General features: G+C 45.7%; 1 protein-coding gene across 1 annotated transcript in view; it reads right to left on the minus strand.

Moving 5' to 3' along the window:
• Window positions 1-14,578: 14,578 nt before the first annotated feature.
• The window catches only part of LOC137537597 (hydroxysteroid dehydrogenase-like protein 1), an 89,219-nt gene continuing 83,116 nt past the window's right edge, over window positions 14,579-20,681 (minus strand). The window contains exon 5 of the mRNA XM_068259476.1: window positions 14,579-14,801. Within this exon, the coding sequence (XP_068115577.1) occupies window positions 14,685-14,801 (117 nt within the window). The 3' untranslated portion in view covers window positions 14,579-14,684. The remainder of the gene's footprint in view (window positions 14,802-20,681) is intronic.

Raw genomic sequence — 20,681 nt, forward strand, 5'->3', positions numbered from 1 at the left:
TACCTGGAGGCACACCTGATTGAGTGAAATACACATCACTGCTGGAGGACCCGCCCTCCCTCCCACCTCCAAACAAGGTCTTTATACCATTTGACTCAGTGGTCTGCCTACACTAATTAGTTATGGGACAGCTGCTACACACTCTGCTAGGGAGATTAGATTTTAATTAGCCTCTTGTGGGTCTCCCACCTCCCACCCTTCTACCCTTTCCCTCCTCCCTCCTACCGGAGGGAGGAGGGCCTCTTCTGCCAGGGAATTATACTATTTTAAAAACCAGTATACATCATACCATAGCTGCGAATCGAACCCAGCTCTCACTGTGTGGTGGGCAAGTCACCCTAACCACTGTACCACTACAGTAGTAAGTGAAGCTGGCCTAAAAATTACCATTTATGCTCAATGCAACAGAAACAGGTTGCTTACAGGGAACCTTAACTGAGAGTGATATGGATGTTTCCTGTAAACAATACCAGTTGCCTGGCAGTCCAGCTGATCTTTGTGACTGCAATAGTGGCTGAATCACACCCTGCAACAAGCATGCAGCTAATCCAGTCTGACTTCAGTCAGAGCACCTGATCTGCATGCTTGTTCAGGGGCTGTGGCTAAAAGTATTAGAGACACAGGATCAGCAGGCGATTCAGGCAACTGGTATTATTTTAAAAGGAAAAATCCATATCCTTCTCCGTTTAGGTTCCCTTTAAGGATTTGTAGCATAAAAGCCAACTCACATTGGCTGGGATTTGAACCTGGGTCTCACTGTGTGGTGGGCATGCACCCTAACCACTGTACCAACTGAAGCTGGCCTAAAAATTACAATTTATGCTCAATGCAAGAGAAAAAGTAGACAAGACAAATAACATTTATATCACACTTTTCTCCTGGCGGACTCAAAGCACCAGAGCTGCAGCCACTAGGGCATGCTCTATAGGCAGTAGCAGTGTTAGGAAGAGAGAGAGATATGAACCTACCTGTCTATCTGGGGTTCTCTTTGGACAACTGTTGAACACAAAAGAGAAGGCCATGTCTGGCTACATATCTGTAAGCAGTGGCTGCATGGTGTAATGGTTAAGGGCTCTACCTCTGACACAGGAGACCCGAGTTCAAATCTCAGCTCTGTCTGTTCAGTAAGCCAGCACCTATTCAGTAGGAGACCTTAGGCAAGTCTTCCTAACACTGCTAATGCCTATAGAGCATGCCCTAGTGGCTTGAAAGAAAATAAAGCAGAGGGACACCAAGAGCCCCAATAGTGTAATTCGTCTTGGGGACAACAAAATAAATGAGAAGTTAAAATTATACTCACAAACCAGGGTTACCAATAGGCAACCACTGTATAGGCAGGTGGGGAGAACAATCCTGACCCCACTCAGGAATAAAAAGTCGCTCTCTGTAGACAGGAAGATAGGGTAACAACCCTCCACCCAGGGTGGACTCAATGTAGTGTACAAGATACAGAGGCGCCAAAAGAATAAAAGGTAATTAAATGAACTTAAAAAACCAACTGGTTAAACAGAGGAGGCAGCGGTGGTCCTACCCCCTCCAAACAGACACAGGCAAGGACTGCGATTCAGACAGTCAACAATTTATTCGGAACTCCAAAAAACAATGCAACGCGCTTCACGGGCCATACATCCCGCCCCCTCAGGCAAAACACAGTAGGAGTCACAGCATCTGTATTATATCAGCGAGCTCGGCGCCTCTGTGAGACGCCGAGCTCGCTGATATAATACAGATGCTGTGACTCCTACTGTGTTTTGCCTGAGGGGGCGGGATGTATGGCCCGTGAAGCGCGTTGCATTGTTTTTTGGAGTTCCGAATAAATTGTTGACTGTCTGAATCGCAGTCCTTGCCTGTGTCTGTTTGGAGGGGGTAGGACCACCGCTGCCTCCTCTGTTTAACCAGTTGGTTTTTTAAGTTCATTTAATTACCAATGCCCTAGTGGCTGCAGCTCTGGTGCTTTGAGTCCGCCCGGAGAAAAGTGTGATATAAATGTTATTTGTCTTGTCTACTTTTTCTCTTGTATTGAGCATAAATGGTAATTTTTAGGCCAGCTTCAGTTGGTACAGTGGTTAGGGTGCATGCCCACCACACAGTGAGACCCAGGTTCAAATCCCAGCTAATGTGAGTTGGCTTTTATGCTACAAATCCTTAAAGGGAACCTAAACGGAGAAGGATATGGATTTTTCCTTTTAAAATAATACCAGTTGCCTGAATCGCCTGCTGATCCTGTGTCTCTAATACTTTTAGCCACAGCCCCTGAACAAGCATGCAGATCAGGTGCTCTGACTGAAGTCAGACTGGATTAGCTGCATGCTTGTTTCAGGGTGTGATTCAGCCACTATTGCAGTCACAAAGATCAGCTGGACTGCCAGGCAACTGGTATTGTTTACAGGAAACATCCATATCACTCTCAGTTAAGTTTCCCTTTAAGCAACCTGTTTCTATTGCATTGAGCATAAATGGTAATTTTTAGGCCAGCTTCACTTACTACTGTAGTGGTACAGTGGTTAGGGTGACTTGCCCACCACACAGTGAGAGCTGGGTTCGATTCCCAGCTATGGTATGATGTATACTGGTTTTTAAAATAGTATAATTCCCTGGCAGAAGAGACCCTCCTTCCTCTGGTAGGAGGGAGGAGGGAATGGGTAGAAGGGTGGGAGGAGGGAGGTGAGAGACCCACAAGAGGCTAATTAAAATCTCCCTAGCAGAGTGTGTAGCAGCTGTCCCATAACTAATTAGTGTAGGCAGACACCTGAGTCAAATGGTATAAGGACCTTGCTTGGAGGAGGGAGGGTCTAGCAGTGAGAGAAGTGTGTTTGGCAATAATATGTCTGCTGAGAGTGATATGGAGGGTCAAAGTTTTGCTCAATAGAGCATTATTGGGCGAATCGAACTTCCGCAAAATTTCGCCTGATGCAGGCGAACGCAAACCCCCAAAGTTCGCCTGTAACCGTTCGCAGGCGAACCGTTCACGCCATCTCTAATTGTCACCATAAAAATCATATTTCAACAGCAACTGGTCTGAGTGTATTAAGTGATAAAGATGCTAATCCTGCATTCAAAACTTTTTCTGCTGTCATGGTTTGGAGTTATCACATACTTTAGGAGCACTGGCCCTAGTGCCAAACAGTGCCAAAAAGTTGAATGCTCGGAGTTATTTTTATCTATAATATATTCCTCCTCTTCCATTAATTTCCATGCCTAGCTGATCACTTGTGTTTACAAGCAAGGCTGAGGTGACTCAGTGATTGGATGTGTAAATAAAAAAAAAAGACTCTGGGAGGAGGGCAGCTAAGGAATACATGTCACGGACGATTGCGGGGCCGCAGACGCGTCCTGGAACCGCCCGTGAAGAAAAAGCGATCGCACTCGATTCTCTGCATCGATTGCGCTTCAGATCAACAGAATCTGGATTGATTGTGTAGGAGCATCTGCAGTCTTTTCTCAGCAGAGAGATAGCATCAGCTTAACTGCAGGATGGCTCTTTTGATATGCTAATGAGCAGGAACAAACCCTTGCCTTCAGGAAGCTAATCCCAGCAGGGGGCTATTCAAAACCTGCTTTCCCCCCAGACTGGCTGGAGCCATATAAACAGAATAAGAAAGCATGGAGTTTAGGATTTTGAGCATGTTTAAGCAATACTGTTCAGGTGAGAAATGTGAAAGTTATATCATTCTGCTGGTCCGGATCTTGTGAGTGTTTTGATATTAAATTGGGGCCACTGGCATAACCAGAACTCGGAAGATTCCACCGTTTTTTAACCCGGGCATGCAAACATGCCCAAGTTTGGTATCATATGAACTGGCCTAGTCTGAGAAATATGAATATGTGATGGTCATGTGTGTGCGGAAAGCGGAAGCCTAGATATGACAAATGTCATATTTGGTGGGCATAGAGCACCCCTCCAGGGAGCTCACCTCCCCTGTCCAACCCCTGGGCTGTACTTGAGGCTCCACCCAAAGGTGGGCATTGTTCAAAAGTGTTTGCAAGGGACCACTCCCTCAGTCCTCCAAATTCCACCTTCACGAGAGCACGCTGCCAGCCAGGGGACCATGTGGTTGGCGGCCATCTTGTCTGAACTGAAACAAAGGACATTAGCCATTTTGTTTGGACTTTGAACTTTGCTGAAACTGAACAAAAGGAACTCTACAAGTTTTCCCAGAACGGACATATTTCCACAAACCCTAAGTATTTTCTCCTTTTTTTATTTTATACTGGCTATTAATGTTTCCATAATTGTTGATTTTAATAATTGTCTGTATATATTAATTATTTATATTGCCGTGAATAAAAGACTTTATCAAAGTCATTCACTGTTCCGCTACCCTGTTTTTCAGCTATACACAGAAACTGATCCCAGTTCTCTGGAGAGGTGCTACTACTATTGTTGATATCTAGACAGAATACAGCGTGTTTTATTTGCAGGATCAGTCAGTCAGTCCATCGGTAGGGTCCACTGGCCCATACCAGTGGTAGATATACCCTGAAATAGTGTGTAAGTTGTATTTCCGTAACCCCACAGGCTCCCTTCTGGTTTGTCTGCGGCCAGTTCCCAACGGTTCCTACGCATTGACTGCGACCAGAGTTCGCACGATTTGCGTTCCGACCACTAGGGCTCCTGTGACAATACAGGAGAAGGGAGGGGGAAAACAAGAGTCAGGGAGGATATGATGTCAGCATTAGCTTGGCAAAATGGCTGTCACGGAACAGCCGTGAGAAACTCAGGTGAATCTGGAGAATTCACAGTCGATTTCCTGATCGCTCCCTGTCGGATCTGTGCAGTCGTGCAAGCGATCAGAAAACGACTTCTTTGTGTTTTTTAAATCCAGAGATCTGTTCCTCCCACCCCTCAGGAATGCCTCCCCCCACCCTCAGGAATGTCACACGTGGCCACATTCCCTGCAGGGTCCAGCTCATTCCCCCTACAGCCAGATGTCTACATGAAAAGGACTAGGAAGCTGGCTCCCCAGGGGGGCCCTGAGGAAGCCAGACTCTCCGGCACCGACCAGAGCAGACCTGAAGTTATGTGATGTATGGTTTCGTGTCGATTATATGGCGACTGTACAACGCACAGCTATAAAATTCATATAGTCTTGTTCGGTAAAATCTGGCCATCGTGCTGATATGAAATTCACCGCGATAGTCCGTCCGGTTATTGAGGTATGACCCTTCTCAAGAACTGGGTCCGTTGCACTAGCCATGTCTGATGTCATATTAATCTGTATTTTCTGACAAGTATGAATCTGTTATCCACCGGAATATGACGTGTATCGTTTGTGAGTTACGGCAGTTTGTAAGTTTAAAACCTAAAATCTCTCAGAGGAAATGAACTGTCATTGGTTGGTAATTCAGAGGGGCCGGCATTGCCACACCCTCAAACCAGCTTAATCAAAAGCATATGCAAGGGGCTCTCCCCTCAGTCCTCCACATTCCATCTATATGAGAGCTGTCTGGTGCTAGCCAGAGGACACATGGCTAGCGGCCATCTTGATCGGCCATCTTGTCTGAACTGAAACAAAGGACATTTTCCATTTTGCTTGGATTTTAAATTGAGCTTAAACAAAGGACTTTACCAAGGAACTTTGATTCTTCCCACTAAAGGACATCTTTCCAGAAACTAAGTATTTTTTCTCCCTTTCTTTATTTTCCTACTGTGTTATCTCATGTCTCAATAATTGTTGATTTTAATAATTGTCTGTATATATTAATTAATTATATTGCCGTGAATAAAAGACTTTATTAAAGTCATTCACTGTTCCGCTGCCCTGCTTTTCAGCCATAGACAGAAACTGATCCCAGGTCTCTGAAGAGACGCTACTATTGTTGATATCTAGACAGAATAGAGTGTGTTTAACTGTTTTTATTCGCAGGACCAGTCAGTCCGGCAGTCTGGTCCACTGGCCTATACCAGTGGTGGTGGCAGATACCTTAAAATAGTGTGTAAGTTGTAATTTCCGTAACCCCATGGGCTCCCTTCTGGTCGGGCTGCTGCCCATATTTCTGTCAGTTTCTGCGCAAAGATCGCGACCCAAGCTTGCATGGTCTGTGTCCTGAAACCGATTAGAAGGCAATTTGCGGTCTGACCACTAGGGCTCCTGTGACAATGGCCACTGCCTGCAATAGGATTTTCTGCTTTTCCTTTATAAAATTCACAGGAATTATTACGTGGATAGCACAATACATCTGTTATGTAAGTAGAAGTAGTATTCATCTACTTATATATGTGTTTTTTATTACTAGGTTAGCATGGGTGTCGCTTGTTGTTTAAGCATGTGATATTTTTTTTTATGTTTTTGAAATACATTTTGAAATTGTTTACTGGATGTGCTCTGACGCTTTCTCTCACTTGGATATGGTAACCTTTTCTCTAGAACAGCAGGATTATTTTCAGAGGATATTCAGAACAAGCACTTAGACAAATGATTTATAATTGTTTATTTTATAATAAATGCATAAAAATGAGTACAGAAAAATGTCAAAAAGTATCTAACAAGGTACAGATTGATATAGTAAAATAATTGGGATAAAAAGTAAAATAACTGGATACGCTCTGAGCAGTCTATAGAATTAACCTGTCCTTTGGAAATTGTAAGCTCAAACAAAAGATAGAAAGTTCTGTGGGTAATAGTCCAAAAATAAAAGTCCAGGTCCAATTGGGCTCGCAAATCCTTGATGGTGAACATGGCACGAGGCATGTTGATTTATAGAAGTGTAAGTAACAAGTGTAGTTAAAGAGAATCTGTACTGTCCGATTTGTACAATAAAAAAACATACCAATCGAGTCACTGTGATCTCCTGGATCCCTCTTTGCCGTTTCTGCCGCTGCCCGCCACGATCCTAGCTTTTAATCACCAGTTTTAGGCAGTGTTTCCGAACAAGAAACATGGCTGCAAACCAAGAAGTGATGTGTGTGTGTGTATACGTGTATATATATGTATATGATGTGAAGTGATGTGTGTGTGTCACAGTATACTACAGGTTTTTATTACATAGTGAATTGAATTATCTGCACTCCAGTCTGGGATTCTCACAGTTTATCAGCATCATGACAGGCAGCTCCCTCCCCCCCTCAGCCTCACAAACTGCATGACACAGACAAGCTGTCTGTGAGAAATAAACAAAGCACACAGAGCCTGCAGGGGGCGTGCATAACTTGTATTCATTACAACAGAGGCAGCCCATTCCTCCCTGGGTCGACAAAGCTTGAGAAAGAAAAGATTAGCTATATTACAGAGACAGTGCAACTAGAAAAGGCTGCAGTAATCCAGACCCTATTAGAACAGGTATAGGAACTTATAGGATAGAAGAAATAAGGCTGAACATTTTGTTACAGAGTCTCTTTAAGAAAAAAACAAACATTTCCTTGTAACGTCCAGGATAGCGTATAGTGCCATCTAGTGGCCAAAAAGTAAAATAAAAAAAAAAATACACAAGTAGTGATAAAGTTAGTGGCGAATGAAAGGGTGGAGCGATGACAGCGGAATACTGCATCCATAATTAAAGGAGTCAACAGGGGGATATGAGGACAATTAGTGCTACTTACCTGGGGCTTCGTCCACCCCCAAGCTCCCAGCATGTCCCTCGCTGCAGCTCCGTGGTGAGCCGTTCGTCTGTAAAGCTTCCTGGTTCCCGGCGATGACGTCAGGCCGACCTGGAGGTTGGCCTGTACTGCGCCTGCGGCAATGTCAATCACCGTCACGTGGTTCGGAGAGTAATGCGCAGGCGCAGTAGTTCTGCGCCTGCGCAGTATGATAGGTCCACGTGGCGGTGATTGACAGCGCTGCTCGTGCAGGCGCAGTACAGGCCAACCTCCAGGTCGGCCTGACGTCATCGCCGGGGACCAGGAAGCCTCACAGGCGAAGGGCTCACCACGGAGCTGCAGCGAGGGACATGCTGGGAGCTTGGGGGTGGACGAAGCCCCAGGTAAGTAGCACTAATTGTCCTCATATCCCCCTGATGACTCCTTTAAGGTGAAAACAACCCGCGGGCTGAAGTGGTTAAGAGATGGTACTTTGGACCGCTATGGAAAATACATAATTCTACTGTTAACGTCCTGCCATATATTGGCATATCCCTTTCTAAGGCTGACAATAATAGCCACGTTTTTGCAGGTCATAAAAATACTTTCATATATTGTGTGACAAGCTGGAGGTAAGATATGATCATGCCATGTATTTCTGATCTCTTTTTTTTTTGCCACTGGAAGCCAAGGGAACCTACACCTCTATCAGAGGTGCAAACCCCAAGTATCGCCCTCAAAATGGGATGTTTAAAGGAAAAAACTGCAAATCCAGCCTCCAGTTCTCTATTTTGTAACATCACTTAAGGAATCTGAAACTAGCAGAAAACCCAAGGCTGGCTTCCATTCTGAATGGACTTTTCAACAAAGAACTTTCCATTTGGACTTTAACCAGTTGTGGATCCATGGTACATGTATATACACCCCTGTATATTCCACTTGCGGATCAGGGTCATATATATACGCATTGTTTACTTACTGCCACTGTTCGCAATAGCCACACCATTTCCGTTCACCTTTGTCGCTATCCCGCCGTTCTGTTATTGGTGAATGGGAAACAGCTGTTCCCAAACCTGATCACAGTGCCTACGATGAATGAGACTGCGGCAGCGAAACGCAGGCTCTCATTCACAAATCCGTAAACTGATGCACACACTAGTTCCCATCTACTGCTTACACTAATTGGGAACTATGTGTAGTGCCATATTGTGGCCAAAAAGTAAAAATACACCCAAATACACTATTATACACTATTAAATAGAAAAATAAAATTAATTTTTTATTTTTTCATTTTCTATTTCTACTTTAATACTGTTGCTACCGTTTCATACTTGTTACTTTCAACATTTTTTTTTTTGTAGATATTTTTATTGCATACTTTTAATAACATATGTAATAACCTGTTACCTTTTTCTGAGTTCCACAGACGAACTTTGCCTCTCTGAAGAGATTCTATCCAAAGGACTGCATTGTTTTAGTAGGAATAGGTTGTGCTAACCGTTCCTTTCCTCAGGCTTAGAATAGTTAGGGACCTTTCCCTTTATAACTTAGAGGACCTCTGTCGCAAAAATCTTAAAATTTAAAATACATGTAAACACATACAAATAAGAAGTCCGTTTCTTCCAGAGTAAAATGAGCCATAAATGACTTGTCTCCTATGTTACTGTCACAAAGTAAGTAGTAGAAATATGTCCTGGGAGGTTCTCGGGGTTTTCTTTATTTTTAAAAGCACTTAGTGAATGGCAGTTGCTCCGTCCAACTGCCAAAAAATGTGCAGGGAGGCTAGTCAGCATCTTTATTTAAATCTTTTTCAGGGAATGTCTTTATAAAGAATAAAGGCCATGCTGAGAATCCCCTATGGAGAGATGGACTAGCTCAAAACCTGTCAGTTCTGTCAGATTTCTACTACCTACTACTTGTGACAGCAACATAGAAGAAAAGTAATTTATGGCTTATTTTACTCTGGAAGAACTAGTGTGTGCATCAGCTTACTATGGTAAGCAATACACACAGTCACTTTATAATCTAATGTAACAGGGAAAGAAGTGGATTCTGCAACTGGGCAATTTGCTATTTAAAATATGGAATAGATTCACTTTTAATTTAATTTACCGCATGTACCTATGTTGAAATAGATTTCACAATCCATTGTGTTACATTATCAACTCTGTGAGGCTGTGAGGTGGTGTCTAGGGGGGCAATGGGCCTGATGACCGTTTGGTGCTCCCGTGCGTTCTCAAAGGCTCAGTGTAATGATATTTAGAAAAAATAGCTTTATTTGCACATACGACCACTTACCGTATGTTATTTTTTTTCTGAATATCAGTTTAGACATCAGATTTTAGGTAATCAGTCTCTTATCTTCTCTTTTAAACTGTTTTTTTTATTATTATTTTACCATTTTTGGGGACTTCCTACCAAATTGTCTTACCTAAAACATAATAAGCCTTTCCAACCAATCAGCTTGTTACAAGGAGTACTGTTGCAGTATCAACAGTGGTGGCATGGTGCAGTAACCATGGTGCTGTATTTGACATTGAGCTTACCACTTTCTCAAGTCCTTTTCCAGACACTTCTCTACCTCTCCTACTATCGGCACATGACCACAGACAGGGACATCCCCTGTTTTTTACTGGTAAGGAGAGATTCTTCAGGTGAAACGGGTGTTTCTTGTTTATCTGTGCAAGGTATATATTGATATGACACTTGTGAAGTGGTGGTGTTATAAAGTCAAGTCATAGAAAATCAGAACCACTGAGGCCCCTTTAACACTGGCATGTTGAATTACCCTGTTTTGCCGCAGGGCAACACTACACCAATGAAAGTCTACCGGGTATCTTATACCTTGAGCGGTGCAATGCGATCTGCTGGAAGTGCCCAATTTAACGTGAAAGCAACAGCGCATTGTTGGACAACATGTGCGGCGACTGGAAGCACCGGCGTACCTACCGGGGATGCGACCCCCTCAGCTGCAGGGGGGCCTGGGGCTGCTCTGGGGCCCGCTCACTGTGCGTGGGGGGAGCGCTGCTCTGGACCCCCCAGCAAGGTGCTCAACTGGCCACAGCGTCTAATAGACGCTGCGCCAGTTCATTCCCCGCTGCCCCGCTCCAGCAGCCTGCATAGTCTCCGGCAGGCAGAGCAGGGCTACGGCAAGATGGCCGCCGAAGAAGCCCTGCACTGGAGACTATTTGTGTCTCTAGTACAGGGCTTCGGCAGCCATCTTGCCGTAGCCCTGCACTCTGCCTGTCAGCGCGGGAGATGTGCTGCAGGAGGACTCGGGGAGCTGCGAGCCAGATGCCGGGAGAGGAGAAGACTTCTGTCAGGTAAGTTAATTGTTTTTTGTTCACAGGTGCATTTTTTTTTCTAGTGTCTGCTGCCTACATTGTGATTTTCAGGTGTCTGCTGCCCACATTACGATTTTCTGGTCACTGCTGCACACATTACGATTTTCAGGTGACTGCTGCCCACATTAGGATTTTCTGGTGACTGCTGCCCACATTACGATTTTCTGGTCACTGCTGCCCACATTACGATTTTCTGGTCACTGCTGCCCACATTGCGATTTTCTGGTCACTGCTGCCCACATTTCGATTTTCAGGTGTCTGCTGCCCACATTACGATTTTCAGGTGTCTGCTGCCCACATTACGATTTTCTGGTCACTGCTGCCCACATTGCGATTTTCAGGTGTCTGCTGCCCACATTACGATTTTCAGGTGTCTGCTGCCCACATTACGATTTTCAGGTGTCTGCTGCCCACATTACGATTTTCAGGTGTCTGCTGCCCACATTACGATTTTCAGGTGTCTGCTGCCCATATTACGATTTTCAGGTGTCTGCTGCCCACATTACGATTTTCAGGTGTCTGCTGCCCACATTACGATTTTCAGGTGTCTGCTGCCCACATTACGATTTTCAGGTGTCTGCTGCCCACATTGCGATTTTCAGGTGTCTGCTGCCCACATTACGATATTCTGGTGTCTGCTGCCCACATTGCGATTTTCTGGTGTCTGCTGCCCACATTACGATTTTCTGGTGTCTGCTGCCCACATTACGATTTTCTGGTGTATGCTGCCCACATTAGGATTTTCTGGTGACTGCTGCCCACATTAGGATTTTCTGGTGACTGCTGCCCACATAAGGATTTTCTGGTGACTGCTGCCCACATAAGGATTTTCTGGTGACTGCTGCCCACATTAGGATTTTCTGGTGTGTGCTGCCCACATTATGATATTCTGGTGACTGACTGCTGCCCACATTAGGATTTTCTGGTGACTGCTGCCCACATTACGATATTCTGGTGACTGCTGCCCACATTACGATTTTCTGGTGAACTCTGCCCACATTACGATTTTCTGGCCCACATTACGATTTTCTGGTGAACACTGCCCACGTTACGATTGTCTGGTGAATGCTGTCCACGTTACGATTTTCTGGTGAACGCTGCCCACATTACGATTTTCTGTCCCACATTACAATATTCTGGTGATCGCTGCCCACATTACGATTGTCTGGTGAATGCTGTCCACGTTACAATTTTCTGGTGACTGCTGCTCACGTTACGATTTTCTGGTGACTGGTGCCCACATTACGATTTTCTGGTAAACTCTGCCCACATTATGATTTTCTGGTGAACTCTGCCCACATTACGATTTTCTGGCCCACATTACGATTGTCTGGTAAAATGCTGCCCACTTTACAATTAATTTACAGTGAAACGCTGCCCCATTACGATTATTTGGCACCTATGGGGGGGGGGCCCCATCCAAATATTCGCAGGGGGGCCCAGTGATTTCTAGTTACGCCCCTGACTGGAAGTCATGTAAGTCTATGGCAATGCAGCTTTTTAAAAATTTACGGCATTCACGTTGTGGCGCGCATGAGCAGAAGCATATTTTTTCAATACTCTTCCACACAATTCTAATTTCGGTCACAGGAAGTGAGCTCTGGAGAACCTCACTTCCTGCTTGGCGTGCAGCCAAAAGGGAGATTGCCGTGCATTGCCACGGTAATCTCCAAAGGCTGTTTTAAGCACTATGGTGCAATGAGATCATCGCACCTCACTGCTCCCATAACACCGGTTGCCAGTCTGAAACCGGCCTGAAGTTTTGTTGGCAGCAGAAATAAACCAAGTAACCTTCCTATTGAAAAAGCTAGGACATGTACAATATACTAGTATTCTGTTTCATGTGATCCAAAAGCTACTACTTTTTATTTCTTTTACCTTGTTAACCACTAGTGAGCACCTGCTTCACATGAAAGGCAAAACAAACAGAGCAGAGCGTGCTCACAATTGCTTACAGCCACATCGTACACGCACCCATCACAACCGTATCACTTCTCACATTCAAGTGTGGGTTGATCTGCATTTTATTCTTTACGTATCTTAAGATAATGATAAAGTATTTGTTATTTTGTGAACTTTCTTGATCTTTTTGAATACATGAAAAGGCCGCCCAGAAATGTGGCCACCCAGAGAAGCCGATAGTAGAATTTCATTTAATTTACAGTTATTCTACTATTACGGTGGAAATGACGATAATAAAATATTGTCAGTAATTTCTAATATTGTACTACAGCTAAACATAACCTTATAACCTCACACTAAACATAACACTAAACCTTCCCACTACCAATGCCCAACCTTAACTATCCCTCCCCACGGCTAACCTTAACCACCACCCCCCACGGCTAACCTTAACCACTCCCCCATGGCTAACCTTAACCAACCCTTCTCGCATGCCTACCCTTAAAGAGAACCTGTACTGAGTAAAAATATTTAAAATAAACACATGAGGTAACTTCAAATGAACATTACATAGTTGCCTTGCCATTAGTTCCTCTCAGAAGCTCACCATTTTCTTCTGACAATAATCCGTTCCAGTTCTGACAATATTTTGTCAGATCTGAAATATATCAGTTGCTGTCAGTAATAGCTGAGAGGAAAACTGATGTACCAGGTAATGTCCATGTTTCCCTATGGCTCAAGTGGGCGATGTTACGGTTTAACTGTGTGCTGACCAGAAAGCTGTTATGGGTAATGGCCATTTTCAAAATGGAGGACGGAATATTCCCTTGATCACAGTGAACAAACAGGACGCGGGACAGGAGAAAGACAATAAGGAGTAGACTACATGGAAGGTAAGTATGACTTGTGTATGCTTATTTTGACTTTCCATTTTCAGTTCAGGTTTTCTTTAACCACACCTCCACAACTAACCTTAAAACTAGTGGCGTAGCTTAGGCGCTTTGGGCCCTAGTGCCATTTTTATACAGCGTTGCCACTTTTTTGATGGTTCTATAGAATGCCTGAATTTCGTCCTTTGTCAGTAATGCCCCACTAGGGCCGAATTTGTCCTAAATCTGCAGTATTTCCTCACAGGCGAGTTGTACTGGGAAACCCTGCCTATGTGGTTAATGTGTTGCCATCTAGATCACATGTTGTTACGAATCTGGACGGAATGCTGTAGATTTCTGCAGAACTCAACCCCCCCCCCCCCCCCGAATCCCTAGCAATGCATGCTCGCATCACTTCAAGTGCCGTGTGCCCTGCAGGCTAGTGGAAAATGGTCCTAACACACTAATACTGACCGGCTGCACCCTGCACTGTTCACTTATGGAATCACAGCCCCAAACTAAAGTGAAATTCATCCACCACTTACATTATTACATTTGTCTAGGTTTTCCTTATAAATGACAACACTTACAAAACCCCAGCATGTGCATAAATATACACAGCAGTCGGGATTCCAGTAATTTTTGTATCATCATTTTAAGAGATCATTAGGATGCCACAGCAGCAAGAAGTAAGCTAAAATAAAAAGTGCAAAAATGCAATATTAGAAAGCTGAAGACGTCATGCAAGTACAGAAGCAATCACTTGCAACAAAAGATGATGCTAGAAGGAAGAATAGATCAAATGATCAACTTGATTAAAGAGACCCAAAGACTTCAATGGAATGCAGAGGACAGAGAAGTTATGACATTCCAACAATAGTCCTACTGTCCTACAGTAGTTATCCAGCAATTATTTTTTATTTAAAAATTAGACCTTCATTAGCCTCTATTTTTTCATAATTTTTGTTTTATTATTTGAAAATGGAAAATGGAGAAACAATAAAAGGAAAGAGTACAATTCTTCTTTTCATGCAAGTTCAGGTGCACTTTAATTCAACATTTGCTTGGTCTTTCCAACAAACCATCTTCCTCCTCTTTGTCAATTTTTTTGCACATGTAAGTCGACAGAGGGGCCCACATCCATTCTGGCATTGCACAGCTCAAAGCCAGCTAAAAAAGGAAAAGGGAGATGCAAAGGTAAATATAATCTTCAAAAAGTAGTAATCGTTTACAATTGAAAGAAGATCTGAACTTCACACACACAGTAATGCAAAAAAAGGGACACCCCATTAAATATTTAGTTCTTCATTAAGAAATGTGTACACTTTGATGTCTAATATTGTTTTTATTTATTTACTTCTGGAAAAGATAGTGATTTTAATTGGAGGTAAACAACAAAAATTAACCCAGTTGTTCGCTAACAAAAATTAGCTAGTGGTAAAATTAGGTAGTGAGGGTTACTCTTTGTGAGCATGAAAAAGGGGCACTAGGAAAATCTGGGTACCCAATTTCGGCTAGTAGAATATGGTAAAACTTACAGATATTCTACATTTTAAAAGTGTAAGTTACCGTAGTAAAATATTGATAATGAATACCGATGTTTTACTACAACTAATAGTATTCTCACACAGAATCCTTCCTTACCAATGCCTAACCTTAACCGCTCCCCACGTTTCCTGCTTCAAAACTATTTACCCTGAAGTAATTACATTAAAACATTTCTTGAAGCTGTCTGTCTCCCATTCTCTGACGTCAATCTGAGTCACATTTGGCCAACTCCTTAACCACTTCCCGACCGCCCACTACACAGGGGCGGTGGGGAAGTGGAGCCCTGCAGGACGGCCTCACCCACAGAGGCGGCAGTCCATTTAAGGGCATGGGCGGAGCGATCGCGTCATCCGTGACGCGATCCTCCGCCCGGGATCGAAGCACGGGCATTTTGTCTCCGCTCGCCGGCCACTTAGCAGAGCCGGCGAGCGGAGGAATCTGCAGGATCCACCAATCAGGGAGTATAAGGCACTTTGTTAGGTAAACAAAGTGCCTTATACGTGCTTCCTCCTCGCCTCGTGGTCTCATTGTTGCAGAGACCACCAGCGAGGAGGAACCACTTGTAAGTGACATAGCTACACTGTGTTTTTTGCCCTCAGCCTCCCTGATCACCCACCCCAGCCTTCCTACCCCCCCTGATCACCCCAGCAGACCCCTGCCCATCACCCTTGCACCCCTGTAAAACCCCCACCCCCCCCACCTGCCACTAACTAGCGACGCTGCCCCTTAGTTTAGGTCCCTAACTGCCTCCTAGTCACCCCTGATCCCCCCCCTACCTTTAGATCACCCCCACACCCCATCCCAGACTACCCCCCTGTATACTGTATACATCTGTATACAGCTACATTACCCTCTGATCCCCCTCTGATCCCCCTCTGATCACCTGTCTATCACCTGTCCATCAGCCCTCAGCACCCCCACCCATCAGAGCAGACCCTAACTGCCCCGCGGGGGTAACCGATCACCTGCCCAGGCCCTCGATTGCCCTCGTACCCCCCTTCTGATTACATCCCCTGCTGTTTGTTTACATCTGTCCTCCCCAGCAATCACTAACTGATCTTTGATCAGTAACCCCCTGTGTCTGCCTCTCATCAGATCAGGACTCAGTCTGCCCCGTGCAGGCTCCTGATCAACCCCCCACCCCCTCAAATCGCCCTCAGACCCCCCCCCTAATCACCGTCCAAGTGCATTGTATTTGACTGTGCTGCGCTTGTATTCGATTGTGCTGCGCTTGTATTCAATTGTGGTGTAATTGTATTTGATTGTCCCGTGATCGGCTTCGATTGCCCCGTGATTGTTTGATTGCCTGAGACCCCACTTCCCGTCACACCCAACCCCCCCCTCCCCCCCCCCCACACCCCCCCCCCCCCCCCCCCCCCCCCCACCACCTCCAACCACCACCTTCCGAGTGCATCAGATTTGCTTGTGCTGTGATTGGAGTCGATTGTGCTGTAATTGTATTTGATTGTCCCGTGATCGACTTCGATTGCCCCGTGATTGTTTGATTGCCTGAGACCCCACTTCCCGCCACACCCAATCCCACCCTCCCCCATCACCTTCCGAGTGCATCAGATTTGATTGGGCTGTGATTGGAGTCGATTGTGCTGTAATTGTATTTGATTGTCCCGTGATCGGCTTCGATTGCCCCGTGATTGTTTGATTGCCTGAGACCCCACTTCCCGCCACACCCAATCCCACCCTCCCCCCATCACCTTCCGAGTGCATCAGATCTGCTTGTGCTGTGATTGGAGTCGATTGTGCTGTAATTGGATTTGATTGTCCCGTGATTGTTTGATTGCCTCTGAGACCCCACTTCCCACCAACCCCAATACCTCTCAAATACTCCCTTTTTGCTAGGTAGGTGCTCTTTTTTTCTGGGTAGTCTCGGAGGAAAACCCCATAAATTTAGCAATCCAAAATGGCAAGAAGGGGGCTTTCCGATGACGAGGTATACAGGTACATGGACCAGTCGGATGAGTTCTTTTGGGAAGAATCATCCGTCGAATCTTCCGGGTCCGATTTTGAACCTGTAGAAAGCAGTGGTTCCCTGACCGATACTGATGACGAGGCTATGGTCCCGGCTAGAGCCAGGCGTACCAGACCCCAAGTCGTTAGACCGCAGGTGGCGCAGGATCCGCCTCAAGGGCAGCAGGGTGGTGCTAGCGCTGTTGATAGTTTTCTTGGTGAGGCAGGCACCAGCAGCGCAGCATCTCCTGGACTTAGTGCCAGTGCTTCCGTAGACCCTGACGAAGTGGTGAGCGTCAGCATGGAAGTTGAAACTGGTACGGTGGCAAGTGCAGTAGTACCCCCGTCGCAGCCACCAAGAAGAAGACGGGCCCGTAGTACCCATAGACTCCCAGAGGTGCTGGCACAACCAGATTGGCAATCCCCTGATTCCGCCGCACCCGTAGTGCCCCCTTTCACCGCCCAGTCTGGAGTCCAGGTGGCGACAGCTCATCTAGGAACGGCCCTAGACTTTTTGCAGCTGTTCATCACCCAGGTTCTCTTGGACTTAATTGTGGTTGAGACCAACCGTAAAGCCACACAATTCATCACCGAGCACCCGGAGAGCATGTATGCCCAGCCTTTCGGGTGGAAACCAGTCCAAGTTTCCGACATTAAAATCTTTTTGGCCCTTATCCTTCACTTGGGACTAATGAAACAGAATGTACTGCGGTCGTATTGGTCTACGAACCCAGTAAATCATGTTCCCTTGTACCCTGCTGCCATGTCCAGGACACGATTTGAGTCCATCCTGCGCTTCCTGCACTTCAACGACGACAAATCCTGTCATGAAAAGGGCCACCCTGCTTATGACCGGCTCCACAAAATTCGGCCCCTCATAGACCACCTGTCATCAACATTTGCAGATGCTTATATCCCTGAACAGAACATCTGCGTAGACGAGTCCCTCTTACGCTTTACCGGGCGCCTTGGCATCAAACAGTACATCCCAAGCAAGCGCGCCCGGTATGGGGTGAAACTGTATAAGCTCTGTGAAAGGGCCACAGGCTATACATGTCGTTTTAGGGTCTATGAGGGAAAAGACTCAAAATTGGAGCCGGTCGGATGCCCTGACTACCTGGGGAGCAGTGAAAAGGTTGTGTGGGACTTGGTGTCACCCTTGTTCCAGAAGGGGTACCATCTTTTTGTGGACAATTATTACACAAGTGTGGCCCTCTTTCAGCACTTAAAGTTAGAAGGAATCCGATGCTGTGGCACTGCGCGGCCTAGTCGCCAGGGCTTCCCCCAACGGCTCGTTACCACCAGACTTTTACGGGGGCAGAGGGTCGCCTTGCGTACTGAAGACCTGCTCGCGGTGAAATGGAGGGACAAGAGGGACGTTTACTTTCTGTCCACCATTCACACAGACACGACAGTCCAAATTCAACGGGCAACTGCGGTCATTGAAAAGCCCCTTGTCGTCCACGAATATAATGTCAACATGGGAGGGGTGGACTTCAATGACCAGAGGTTAGCGCCCTATTTAGTTACCCGGAAAACAAGACGCTGGTATAAGAAAGTGTCTTTTTATCTGATTCAATTGGCAGTTTACAACAGCTTTGTTCTCTACAGTAAGGCTGGGAGAACTGGATCTTTCCTCCAATTTCAGGAAGAGATCATTATGGACATCCTGTATCCAGGAGGTGCCAGGCCCCCCCCCCCCAGATGCAACTAGCCGACTGCATGGAAGGCATTACGCCTATCAGCTTCCGTGTGCCCCAGGTCAACGCATCCGAAGAAAACGTTGCCGTGTCTGCAGCAGGGCTGGAACAAGGAGTGACACCGTTTATTATTGTCCCCGCTGTCCTGACCAGCCTGGTCTATGCGTAGGGCCGTGTTTTGAGAGGTACCACGAGCAGGTACACTATTAGAACCTAGGGAACTCCAGACACAGGAGTAGGCACACACTCAGTGGTCTTTCGCACATTGTCGCAGGGAGAGGAGAGGTAAGCTTGAAGACCAAACGGGTAAGCATAAAAATGGGAAGAAGGATCGGTTTCCATGCTTGATATTGCTGATCTGTCCTGGGTTGGCGATATAAGACGGCATGTTTGAATTTCCCTTGAGTGTGGACACCCCCGGTTTATATGTGATTTGGGCCTATGATGATGCTTTAATGCCACACAGAGTCATCTCTATTGGCAGGCATATTGCTGTATCCAGGGGCGTAACTAGAAAACACTGGGCCCCCCTGCGAATATTTGGATGGGGCCCCCCCCATAGGTGCCAAATAATCGTAATGGGGCAGCGTTTCACTGTAAATTAATTGTAAAGTGGGCAGCATTTTACCAGACAATCGTAATGTGGGCCAGAAAATCGTAATGTGGGCAGAGTTCACCAGAAAATCGTAATGTGGGCCTTTAGAAAATCATAATGTGGGCAGAGTTCACCAGAAAATCGTAATGTGGGCACCAGTCACCAGAAAATAGTAACGTGAGCAGCAGTCACCAGAAAATTGTAACGTGGGCAGCATTTACCAGACAATCGTAATGTGGGCAGCGTTCACCAGAATATCGTAATGTGGGACAGAAAATCGTAATGTGGGCAGAGTTCACCAGAAAATTGTAACATGGACAGCATTCACCAGACAATCGTAACTTGGGCAGTGTTCACCAGAAAATCGTAATGTGGGCCAGAAAATCGTAATGTGGGCAGCGTTCACCAGAAAATCGTAACTTGGACAGCATTCACCAGACAATCGTAACGTGGGCAGTGTTCACCAGAAAATCGTAATGTGGGCCAGAAAATCGCAATGTGGGCAGCAGTCACCAGAAAATCGCCATCTGGGCAGCAGTCACCAGAAAATTGCAATGTGGGCATCAGTCACCAGAAAATCCTAATGTGGGCAGCAGTCACCAGAATATCGTAATGTGGGCAGCAGTCACCAGAAAATCCTAATGTGGGCAGCAGTCAGTCACCAGAATGTCGTAATGTGGGCAGCAGACACCAGAAAATCCTAATGTGGGCAGCAGTCACCAGAAAATCGCAATGTGGGCAGCAGTCACCAGAAAATCGCAATGTGGGCAGCAGTCACCAGAAAATCGCAATGTGGGCAGCAGTCACCAGAAAATCCTAATGTGGGCAGCATACACCAGAAAATCGTAATGTGGGCAGCAGACACCAGAAAATCGCAATGTGGGCAGCAGACACCTGAAAATCGCAATGTGGGCAGCAGACACCTGAAAATCGTAATGTGGGCAGCAGACACCTGAAAATCGTAATGAGGGCAGCAGACACCTGAAAATCGTAATGAGGGCAGCAGACACCTGAAAATCGTAATGTGGGCAGCAGACACCTGAAAATCGTAATGTGGGCAGCAGACACCAGAAAATCATAATGAGGGCAGCAGACACCAGAAAATCGTAATGAGGGCAGCAGACACCAGAAAATCGTAATGTGGGCAGCAGACACCTGAAAATCACAATGTGGGCAGCAGACACCTGAAAATCGTAATGAGGGCAGCAGACACCTGAAAATCGTAATGAGGGCAGCAGACAC

Source organism: Hyperolius riggenbachi, chromosome 11 (assembly GCF_040937935.1).
Source record: "Hyperolius riggenbachi isolate aHypRig1 chromosome 11, aHypRig1.pri, whole genome shotgun sequence".
Classification (NCBI taxonomy): Eukaryota; Metazoa; Chordata; class Amphibia; order Anura; family Hyperoliidae; genus Hyperolius; species Hyperolius riggenbachi.